This window comes from Rhipicephalus sanguineus, chromosome 9, assembly GCF_013339695.2.
Source record: "Rhipicephalus sanguineus isolate Rsan-2018 chromosome 9, BIME_Rsan_1.4, whole genome shotgun sequence".
NCBI lineage: Eukaryota > Metazoa > Arthropoda > Arachnida > Ixodida > Ixodidae > Rhipicephalus > Rhipicephalus sanguineus.
Window position 1 is genome coordinate 68,344,843 of NC_051184.2, and position 12,381 is coordinate 68,357,223.

General features: G+C 47.9%; 1 protein-coding gene across 2 annotated transcripts in view; it reads left to right on the top strand.

Moving 5' to 3' along the window:
• Nucleotides 1-5,611: 5,611 nt before the first annotated feature.
• Nucleotides 5,612-12,381, top strand: part of LOC119405291 (kelch-like ECH-associated protein 1B) — an 11,219-nt gene continuing 4,449 nt past the window's right edge. Inside the window, exons 1-4 of one of the 2 annotated variants that reach the window (XM_037672113.2) lie at nt 5,612-5,881; nt 8,911-9,189; nt 10,181-10,330; nt 10,564-10,842. In XM_037672113.2, the coding sequence (XP_037528041.1) occupies nt 5,750-5,881; nt 8,911-9,189; nt 10,181-10,330; nt 10,564-10,842 (840 nt within the window). In that variant the 5' untranslated portion in view covers nt 5,612-5,749. The remainder of the gene's footprint in view (nt 5,882-8,910; nt 9,190-10,180; nt 10,331-10,563; nt 10,843-12,381) is intronic. The other variant, XM_049419247.1, reaches the window with a different exon arrangement.

The following is a 12,381-nucleotide window of genomic DNA, read 5'->3' on the forward strand; positions in this document are numbered from 1 at the left end:
TGGAACCATGTCTGAAATCTCTAAGATGTAAAAAGATTTTTTTTTTTCTAAGGTTGGTGTGTTGCTGGGCAAAACGGGCATTTACAATGAAGCGTGGAAACTTGGGCAAGTTGGTAGGATCATAATTGAAAGTCAGCGCTGTGTATTGTTACCTTCCTGTGTCCTTGTCCGTTGCGCTGTTCGTATGTTCAATTAAGGTTTCACAAGTGGCGTTTTTCTGGTAGTCAAGTTTCTTGTCCTAGCGCTTTATTGCATTTTCTCCGGTTCGTCAATCGGTAGGACTTGTTCTGAATGTACTTGTTTTGGGGAGGTGTAGTAGTGGAAGCTCGGCGATTCCAATATATACATCAGCAGGCAAATGAAATTCACCAACCTTAGAAAAAAAAAAAGTGTCAGTGCTCTGTGTCCTCTCTTATGTACCCTCCTGTCGGTTGCACTGATTTGCACTCATAATCATGTTGTACCAACACGTCCTATACAGTCTTCCATGCTTCTACATGATTTGCAACCACGCATACATATTTTTTTAATACAAATCCCCTTTATTACTTTTGCTGTGAAAAAGATGCCCAAAACGCCGATTTTCCTTGTGACACATATCGCTTCACTGCACAACACTACTCTGAGGTCATGGCGGGGTACCCTGAGCCTTGGGCTGAACATCACTATCTGCAGGCTCAAGGTTATGTCACTAAATCTTCGCCATATACTGTGAGAGACTACAAATAGAAGATATATAATAGTGCCAACATCCTCACGACATTTCAGTCGGCATAAAAAATCGATGTGCCCGAAAGCGAAACGTGCCGATCAACACCTGACTACGATCCGAGCTCGTTCTGCGGTCTTTTTTTTTTATTACCTGAGCTATATTTCATGATTTTACATTATCTAGCTCAGAGTCACTTCCGCTAGAATCAGCAAAAAACAGAATCGTCCAAATAACAACATTTCCGAGAGGGTCTCGCTACCGGGTCATCTGCCATCTTCGCGAACAAACCAAGCGAACCGCTATCTTTGAGTCGCTGTTAAAATCGCCGCCGCTCGGGAAAGAAAGCAGCTAACTATGCAGGAAACGAAACATCAGTGCTTACAGAATGTGCTAGATGCTGCAACTAGTTGACAGGAGCTAAAATCCAGTGACTTTAATAGGAGCGCCCGTATTTTTAAATTCTCGCTCGGCGCGTTCGGGTCACCGGTGACCCACGTGCGGTAACAAAATAGTTAAACTCATCGCTCGCACCAAACATTGGTACTCGCGTCTTACCTACATTTCATTATTCTCTAGCACCTGCTCACTTAACGTTAATAAGGTTGGTTTTGGTGCCTGCCCATAAATTGTTATTAATGAATGAAATGGCGGGCAGCCTGGCCAAATCGGCCTTCGGTGGCTTCATTCCACCGGTACTGCCTGCGTTTGCCGACGCAACTACTATCCGATTCAGACGTGCGATTATTTAGGACTTTTTTAGCTCATCAATGGGTAATTTTTAATGATATGGATAGACAGACCGGTCCTAATTCCTTGACACAAAAGTTCCTTCAAAACCAGAAAACCTGAAGTAATTTTTACCCGATCCATCACTGGGCTGGTCCGTACCTTCTGCTGTGCCCCACTATAGCAGACGAGAGGGTCGACCAGTCTTAGCTCTTGAAGCCAACTCTATCGCCAGAAGCGTGGGAGAGGTCATTACGGAGCACATAGTGCATGGCATATGGCTGCCCCCTGGGTCCCAATCTAGCCCCCCGTCCAGCCTGGCTCCCCCATTCCCATTTGGTATCAATAAAATTTATTCCTCCTCCTCCTGTCGTCGCTTGTCAAGTGTAAAGAAGAAAATTTCGGAAATGCGATTCAGGAAGGCTTCATTCGTTCCATTCCGGACATTCTTACTTTGGGGGCTTTCTGCCGCAGAGGTGATTTGCTCTGCCATGGATGAACCTTTAGTTGTTCCAAGGTGATGTTCGCGATGAATTCTTTCTGTTGTATTTTATTGCTATTCTCGTGAAAATCTGTGCTAATGGCAGCAATTAATGAGATTCCGATTCTTGGAAAAGCCTTCGCAGCGGAAATTCGCCACCAGGGAATGATAACGAAACGATCCATTTTTATAGCTAATTAATATCAACGACACACTAAAGTGAAACACTAAATCAGTTTAGACAAATAAATTATTCTTTAAAAACTCTATTGCCATTAATTTCGCCATCATTACTAGAAGGGGAAACGATGAATGCCATAGTTTCGTGTTTGAATATCACGCCGAAGCTTCAGCACGTGGGTGTGACTTCACGAATTTTAAAGAGCTTTTGCGTATTTTGGTCACATTGGTTTCAAAAACTTTATGAAACATGCTGTGTGATGATTTTGTGTCCTTTGAAACACAATGTAAATCATTTTAGAGACAAAAATATTGCGGCAAAATATTACAGACGTGGTCCAAATCGATGACGTCACGGTGCCGCTGGCGCGGGAACTTCATGGCGGCGTCGCCACGTGTATTTTCCTTTTGCGCGTTTTCTCACTTTCCAAGCGTCTTTGCGCGGTCATGATGACGCTTTCGGTATTTTGAAATTGTATTTCACTGATACGAGGAAAATCGTTGTTATTTTATTTCTCTTTATGGGTCCTTTAAAAGGCCCCTAAACCACCCAGAGGTCGAAATTTAGTTGTGGTGTTGCAGTGGTGTACGAGTCTTCAACAAACGCGCAGCCACGAGAATTTCTCGAAACGGTGCTGTAATAGCGGAGTTACGCGCGTTTGATTATTCAAAAGCGGCTCCCGCTCGCGTCGCTCTTATCGGCTCGTCTCTCCTTGTGACCGAGTGCTTCTCCTAGTGCGAGGAGGAAAAGAGGCGAGCCAACGCCACATAGGCGATCGCGCGTACCTGCGAGCAGTCAAACAGGTTCTTTTTGTGGCTGACATGAACAGATGCGAATGATGACGTCACGGCCAACGCCGAGGATTACCGAAAGGCCCAGAGATGAGAAGGGAGCGTTTCTTGGAATTTGTGGCGCGCTCGCGGCTCGTAACGCTGCCACGTTTGGCATTGTTCATCGTGACGGCATTCTGAACTCGATGCGCACGATTACTCAATTGGTCTTGGAATATTTGAAAAAAATTATAGGAGGTGGTTTAGGGGCCCTTTAAAGTAGAGGTGTGCACGGGCTCCGGGTAGCCCGAAAGCCCGACCCGGCCCGCGGGCCGGGCTCGGGCGGGCCGGCGTATTTTCACCTCGGGCCCGGGCCGGGCTCGGGCTACTTGGAGTTTTATCGGGCCGGGCTCGGGCCCGGCGCAAAGCCCGACTCAAGCCCGAAATATAGAGAATGAGCGCGAATTGTTTTCCAGCACGCATACAGCGCCTTTTCCGCGACCGGCCTTTACCGCTTTTCCTTTCCATTCGCTACTTTAAACAAAAGGGGAGCAGGTAAAGCACTGCCTCTGTTGCACTCCGACCATACTCCGACAAACAGAGAAGTAACACCACATCCCATATGAGTGAAAATGCACGCGACAGCGACGAGCGGCCCGACGTAGATCGCCTTCGTGCAAGCTGACGCTTGTGTGGGCATACCCCATACCACGACCTCCTCTAGGTCGTGCCCCATACACGTGACGGCTTTGGCGAGCGAACTCCATTGTTGCTGGCATGAGGGCGTCTACTTGCTTGCTGTTTTTGCACGACAATTTGTAATCTGTGTAATAGAGACTGGTCGTCGTGTGTCGTTTGATCATATTTGATATGCTCAATAAAATGCCAAATTACCGGAAAACGATGTTTTGCTTTCGCAGCGAACTTGTGTTTTCATACGTCGGGCCGGGCCGGGCGGGCTCGCAGCCCTTTGCCGTCGGGTTCGGGGGTGCCTTCGACAAAGTCAGTGGGCCCGGGCAGGGCTCGGGCTCGGAAATACGGCCCGTGCACAGCTCTACTTTAAAGTACACATTTGGCCTATCACCCACTGTGGGTACGTGCCATGGGGCAGGATCATCATCTTCTTCATCGTCATCGCCAGCGAAAGATCCCAGCGCGAGGCCCGCGTGTAGTTCGGTTCGGTGGAATGCAGTCGCGCTCGAAATTCTCCATTTATTTCTGAAACGGAGCAAATCGACTTGGAGCAAAATTTTCGGCCACGACAGGCAACACCGGACTGCGCCTGCCGAAACGACGTACTGAAACTAGCAGCGGTAAGTATTCGTTCCTTCGCATGTTGGGAGTGACGCGTAAACGTTCCTTATTGCGACCACCGCGCGGAGTTATTATAAGGTATATCGCGACACACACACACACACACACACACACACACACACACACACACACACACACACACACACACACACACACACACACACACACACACACACACACACACACACAGACCAAGATGAAGTACAGCGATATAAATGACGCTATGTCCGTATGTGTGTGTGAGGTATCATCGCGTGTGCCGTTATGACGGCGGAGCGTATCGACGGGCGGCCATTCCCACAGAGGTCATTCCACGCCAAACGTCCCAGCCATTTTGGCGACCATCTCAAATGCATGCGAAAAAGTCGTGCTGATTTACTACGTAGAAAACAGAGAATTGCTAGAGCATTACGGAGATAAGATTTTTTTTCGTCGCATGGGAGCCTTCCGAATTTCGCCTAATGTCGTCTGAGTGATGTTTGTCAGATAATTTATTCCGAGAGTACCATTTCTTGTTTCAATGCCAAATTTGGTTTACGCATCAAGCAAAGGTGTTTGTGTAACGTGTTCTAAGCTCAATAATATTACTGCAATTTTTCTGCCATATACGCCTCCAGAAATCTTGCCAACATGTTCTATGTTTGCATTTTTTTTCTCTTGAAATATTGCGCTATGTGTGCATCTCTGAGAAATCAATAATTACTCCAGGTAAGGTATATTTCGCGCTAAAAATATTTTTAGACCACTGAAGTTTGTAAATCTTAGGAGAAAAAAATCACGAATTTGAAAAAAATCTTCATGTTGGTCCACATTGAGACGCAATTTACACCACGTGGTGCTCCAAATAAAAAATCAGCTTTATACCTCAATTGAAAGCAAAGGGATAGTTCTTCTTGCATGGCAGATTTTATCATTGCCATTTATTGTTTTAAGGAAGGACATGACATTTGAAAAGCATACACGAGCACGAACATACATAAGGGGGTGATCGGACCCTCCCGAAAAATATTTCTGGCTACTCCTCTGTCACAAATTAGCGGTGGATCGAGGCACAATGATCCAAACATCCTAGCTGCCTCATGTGAATTATCTGCCAATGGCAGCTCTCTGTGAAGATATGCCCTATGGCATGAAGAGATAGCCGCGGCTGTGTGTTGTCTTGTGGCTGCTGCAAAAGCGGCTGTCTGGCAACCGCTTCGCCAGAACCAAGCAGGAAGGAATTAAGACGAAGGAGGAGCAGGGTCCTCGAGCCGTGAGCGACAAAACTTGGTTTAACCGCGTTCAACCATGGCAATTTTTTTCTACTTATGTGAGATACACGACGGAAACTAGAATAAGGATGTAGATGCGGTCACTGACCAAGTCAAGGTGAAGAACACAGAGACGTTCCTCATCATGATACCTGACCAGACGAACTTTCGTCGAACTCTTGACTACGGAAACTAGAATATTTCGCACGCGTGGTCGCTCTCGTAAACTTTATACGCAGTGGAATTTCGGTGCAGGCCCAGCCTCTATAACCGACAGCTTGGTCCACGTACCCGTCGGTGAACCGAGCAGTAGCCATGACCCTGCTGGGAGCCTGCAGTGAGGGTGACTGCATGGACATGCTATGCAGCGAGTCGGTGGACTTGCCCCCAGAGGGCGTCGGCGCCATGACACTTTCCGTAGACTCGTACCCCAAGGAGTCCCTGGAGGTATGTACTGTACAACGGTGGCCCGCTTGTAAGTTCAACACAAAAGACAAACTCAAAATAGATAAAGCCATGCCAGTATTTCTAAGTAGTATATGCAGGCCCGTAGCAAGGGGGAGGGGGTACTAGCCCTCCCTCGAAATTTTGATGGAGGGGGGTATTTTACTAGGAATAAATAATGAAAATAGGCGTTTTTCTCAAATAGCCAAGGCCCCCAGCAAGTGCCCCCCCCCCCCCCCCCCGAAAGAAATTTCTGGTTACGGGCCTGAATATATGTAAATGCACCCACGCACCCCCGAGCGACACAGAAATGAACTAACAGTCAAATGCGTGCTCGCGAGTGTCGTGTCTTTTTTGTCCCTTTTGTCCACGTCAAAAGGGCGCTACTTCACCATACGGTATTCACCAACTAGCCCATCTTTCAACCCTATTGTTCCTCAGGTCGACGCGTCTTATTTGCGGCCAAATGTAGAACCGCAGCGTTCCCGAGTGCTACTTCTTCCTTTTCTGTCTCTTGTGCGCTAACGCGATGCTGACGACTAAAACGTGATTTTATTTCAAAACAAGCACTTCCTTGGCACAAAAGCTGCACCAAGAGGTTTCTGGGCCGTTATTTCAACAATCAACGTCGACTTAATATTTGCCTTGAGTGTTCCTTTAGCTGTATTTCTGCGAAGCCGCACGTGCCTCGCTCTATCTTAGGTGTTCCCTTCCTCCCTTCCTTCTCTTCGTCATTTCACACCCCTTAAAAAATATAAAATTATGGAATAACATACCATTGCATGTGAAACAATAAAATAAATACTGCAGGGTGATTATTTTAGAACTGACCTATTTTATTGGGCTGTAGGTTCGTTACAAATTGTCCGATTTTAAAGCCGTTGGCGGCAAAAGATTAAGGAAGGATGAAAATTTATTGGCCCGTCCCGTTTTGTTATGTGCAACACAGAAAAATAAAAATAAATAAGAAACAACGAGAACCACGACATTCAGCAAAATTACGTAGAAGAGGGACGTTGGGCGCGCAGGTGCGCATGCGTCAAGGCGACGCGGCTTGGCGCGCGCGTGGGAGTGTAGGGTTCTCGGTTTTCGCGTCAGCGTAACGTGATGAACCTGGCATTGCCGACTTCTGCGCCGCTAGCTGACGCGAACGCTGCGCCGCACTATTTCGTTGCTTTCGTTATTTCTTATTTATTGTTTTTTTCGGCGTTGCACACCAAAAAACGGGACGCGCCATTAAATTTTCATCCTTTCCTGAATGTTTTGCAGCAAACCACATTACAATCTGATACTTTGTAACAAAACTACAGCCCAATGAAATAGGTCAGTTCTAAAGGAATCGCCCCATAATATCAGGAACTGTCAGCCGTACGTATGTGAAACGCTCACTCTGTGCTTCTATATCTATATGCCTTCTTTTCTTTTTTTTCTTTTATGTAGAAGCCTTTCATAAAAGAAGTCGTCTTTCATGAACAAATCATTACCTTTCTTCAAGGGGTCATGAACCACTTTTCCAAGTAATGATCTAATGGCCTCAGTATCGGAGTGTACTGCCTCCCGAATCGATTGCTGCAAAAATTTCTCGAATCCGTCAAGAATCAGCGGAGTTACGGGCGTTTGGCGCACGCTCCCAGCGCTTTCTCTCTTTTCTCGTGCCGGCGAGCGCACTGGAAGCTAGACAGGGAGGCATGGCATGGGGGAAAGAAGTTACGCCAGCGCGCGTCATGAAACGCGATCGCTCTCCCGCTGTGATTCGCTTGCGCGAGTGCGGCTACCGTGTACTGAGGAGTGCGGCGCCGGCAAGTGGCGGCACCCCGCGGCAAGAAGCGCATCTGATCCGAACGCCGCTCTCGATTTACGTCGGCTATCGGCCAATAAGCATGCTATGTCTCTTGCGACGTACAGCGGACAGACGCCCCGCCCACCGACGAGAGTGAGAACCGGCATCTGTTTGAAAAGAGGGTGCCTGGGGAAACGGCAACTTCGCGCTCCGCTTGTGGCCATTACGCGGCGCGCACGACTGTAATATTTGGCAGAGCAGTTCATAGCCGTGTCAGCTTTCCGCAGGATGTGTGCTTTCAATCAGCCCAAGGGGTGCTTCATGACCTCTTTCAAGAGTGTTCTTACGTGTTGTGATTCTGTCGTTCATTATTTTGTAACTTTGCATCCTTGTCTATTATACTGCCTATCACACATTTGTATTTTGTACATACTGTCAGCGCCTCGATGCACTTGACTCAGTTTGCCTACAACTAGACATTGACAAACACCATTCTACGGTTGATAGACATCTACGTGACCTGATAAGGGACATCATACGCGAAGAACTGTAGTCAATCGGCTTCTCATCGCCTTCACCATGTTCCACACACTCTTCTGGTGCGGCCTCACGTGACATCATCAGGGAGGAACTCACGTCATTGACCCGCCCTGCGCACGTACAGCCATCTGCTTCTCGCCCCATACCAACATACGCGCAAATAGCTGCCGCGCCTCCCAGCAACGTGAACACGACGTTGCCGCTACCATCGTATGCCCGAGGACTCGGCAGCGAACAGGCTGGCAGAGGTAGAGCGCGCGCACACACGATGATGATGTTGACACGCGGTGATGATGAGGACGTGGACACTGACCTCCACGACGTGGACACAAACGAATGATGATGATTACAATAATGTTCAGATAAGGAATAAGCGCATAAAAAACGCCCACCATATTTGTTAATGGCCGCACAACTAGCCTTCGGCTAAGGGGCCATACAGTGTTTGCACATGTTTCGAATTTACCTGCTTATGGAAATCAGGGGCGTAGCCAGAAATTTTTTTCGGGGGGGGGGGGGGGGGTTCAACCATACTTTATGTATGTTCGTGCGTGCGTTTGTATGTGTGCGTGCCTATATACGCAAGCAAAACTGAAAAATTTCGGGGGGGGTTTGAACCCCCCCAACCCCCCCCCCCCCCTTGGCTACGCCCCTGATGGAAATAAACTTTAAACTTCTCCCCACCCTTCTCCTGTTGCTGCTGTGTCTGCAGGTGATGGACCTGATGCGACGCCAGGGCTTCCTTTGCGACGTCGAGATCCGCGTCGGCTCGGAGTCGTTCCCGGCGCACCGTCTCGTGCTGCTGGCCATGTCGCCCTACTTCCGCGCCATGTTCGCCGGAGGACTGCGCGAGGCGGCCATGCCTGTGGTGCAGATACAGGGCGTCGGTCCCTCGACCATGGCGAGCGTCATGAAGTTCGCCTACACGGGCTCCATATGCATCGACCAGCGAAACGTGTGCCAGCTCCTGCCAGCCGCCACCATGTTCCAGGTCCGTGTTTGTTGGCGGTATATACCACACGGCGTTCCGAAATATTGAAGAAACACTTGGCGCAACTTGGCATTTCCTCATTCACGCACACATTCAGACACGCATACACGCAAGAACACACCCCACAAACTGTGCTGATTCTGGGGTGTGTCCTTGCGTGTATATACGTGTATAAATGCGTGCGCGAGCGAGGGAATGCCAAGTTGCACCAAGTTTCTTCAATATGACGAGTTTTCAACCAGCACAACAGTAAGTTCTCATAAGCGTTCCGAAATGCACCGCAGGTGGTTTTGCGACTTACTTTTATGTGCGGAAAGTCAGCGTCACACGAACTGAGAGAAACACCTAGAAGCGCCTAGTAAACTGATAAGGAAGTCCAATTACTTCGTCCAAATTCTAGGTTTGCACGAATCGTATACACACGGATGTCGAACTTGCCACGTACAATAACAGCCGCGCATGTAATCGCGGCGCTGTACTTTCTATTCTACGCCGACAATACTTACCCCAAGGTGAAGCTACGCGCAGCAATGTATAAAATCTTTTCGGTCCTTTCCTGCAGCAGCATATAATGAAGAAGAGTACATTTAACGCAATCGCTGCTGCATTTTGCGATGACGCGTGACTCTATTTCTTGTAGTTGTTGGCGAGAAGAAGTTTCTTCTTGTGCGATCAGAAACCATGGCTCTTCGTTTGTTGCTTTCCATTCTGCTCGCGGGAAAGAAAAAAGAATCGAAACGTTATAAAAATAAGGTACGAGGCGAGTCATACAACAGGGTAGTGCTGATGAGGGTGATGAAGGCTTGATGTGGCGTGTCACTTAAAACATTAGTTTGTGGAAGTTGCCCATCTCCTTCTAAAGTCGCGGTCTGCAATGGCTGCACCGCCTTCGAACTTCGATGAGCTGTCGGCGCACGTAATGGAACTGCAGAACAAATTAAGGTCGCTGCTGTGGGGCTCTAGCTTAAATGCTTACTTCTCGGCGCCGCAGGTGAACCACATCATCGAGGCGTGCTGCAACTTCCTCGAAAAGCAGCTCGACCCGAACAATGCAATCGGCATCGGCGAGTTCGCGCTGCAGCACGGCTGCACCAAGCTCTACATCAAGGTCAACGACTATATCGACCAGAACTTTGCCGCCGTAAGTGTGCAGGCTGCGCACTAGACCACAAATAAAGAATAATCTATCTATCTATCTATCTATCTATCTATCTATCTATCTATCTATCTATCTATCTATCTATCTATCTATCTATCTATCTATCTATCTATCTATCTATCTATCTATCTATCTATCTATCTATCTATCTATCTATCTATCTATCTATCTATCTATCTATCTATCTATCTATCTATCTATCTATCTATCTCTAGGTGTCCGAGGGAGAGGAGTTCCTGGGCCTGACGGCAAGTCAGCTGGTGGCCCTTGTGCGTCGCGACGAGCTGAACGTGCGCTGCGAATCGGAGGTGTTCAACGCCGTCCTGCGTTGGGTTAAGCACGACGAGCACCGACGGCGCGCCAAGATGGCCGACGTGCTGTACGCGGTGCGCTGCCACTTCCTCACGCCGCGCTTCCTCATGCACCAGCTTCAGACCTGCGACCTGGTGCGGAGCATGCCCCAGTGTTGCGACTACTTGCACCGAATCATTCAGGTGCACACGCATGTCGATCCGTAACCGGTCTATATATATGTGCCTGATGACATCCCCACTATACCATCATGCGAAAAGTAAATTGATTTTACACACAAAGATGGCAAATAATTCATGCCACGGCGTTAAAATGATCTCTGTTTTTAAGCGCACACCCATAGTATCCATGGTCATATTATACGCTTCTTAAGAGTACATGTTTGGCATTCATTGCACACATTGCATGTCACTATAATAATTTTAATATTTATATTTATTTTAAGCATGTTCAGTGCGCAGGATTTTAGGCTTTTTATACAGCCACGTTATACCTAGCCATAGTCATTGATCACACCAATGCGCACCCATGTTACTTTGCCTTGGCGCCATGAGTGTCAGTAGGATTTTGTCTTGCGGGCGCAAATCCATGTTGCATCGCGGCTGAGGGAGTGGGAGAGTGCGGGTATAGCTTGGGTGGGGTCAAGTGCTGGTGTGGCTTGAGGGGGGCAAGTCCCCCTTTTGCACCTCCCTGCCGACGCCTATGCTTGGCGCTCTATGGCCATTGTAGCCTTTGCGCCATTAAACCCTACCAATAATAATAATGACATGTGTAGTTTTATAGACGTCCTTTTCATGCGTCCATTCTGATCCCTTCCAATGATGGAGGCAGATGCATATACCACCTGCCTAGGCTCGCAATTGGAACGCTCCCGTACGCTATACTGCGAGACCGCCTCCGCTACACTGCCACGACCAGCTGTAATCATATTACGGCTATATATTACAACACACAACACAAAGCACAGCTGGGCCTATCGCCACACATATATAATACACGCAAAAGAATATGCCCTACATAGCAAGTCTCTTCCCATTCCACGAAGAAAAATAATATTAAAAGACAAGTGCGGTGCTTAAATCATGCGGTGACCGCTGTTCTTGCAATACAGTACGACGTTCACTTTCAACCGAACGACCGTGGGCCCCTCTGGGATGAGTCACTTGTATAGCGGCAAAGCCAGCGTCAGTGCTGTCGCCTCTGCTTTAATACCTCTCGAGCAAAAACGTTCCTACTTCCTCTCTGGGAATAAGGTTCCAAGAAGAGTAACATATCGTTTATTGAAATAAAAGTAGTAAGAACAGAAAATTTATGCTCACCGTCCGGGTAACACGGCGGTGAGCAACTAACTTGTCGAGCGTAGGATAGCAGAGAGGATATGGAATAAACATAGCTATTTCCTGATAACAATAGAAACACTAGGTAAGAGTTGTCCATGGTGCGCTTGCGGATTGACTTCATCGAGTTTCAAGCGCTCTCCTCTACTTTTCCTACAGCGCAGAGAATAGAGAGTTTGCTTCATTGTGTCCCCGCTTTCTTTTGTTCTCCAGCCGCACCCAAGCAGAGTACAACAGAACGCAAGAGTTTGCGTACGCAGGCCGCTTGAGCGCCCCTACACTAAAACTATCTAAAGTTGTCGGCGTGTTGTGGCACAGAAATAGGGAGCTCCAGCGCCTATGTTTTCTCCCCGTCTCATCTGTTTCGCCGTATCTTTGTTACTG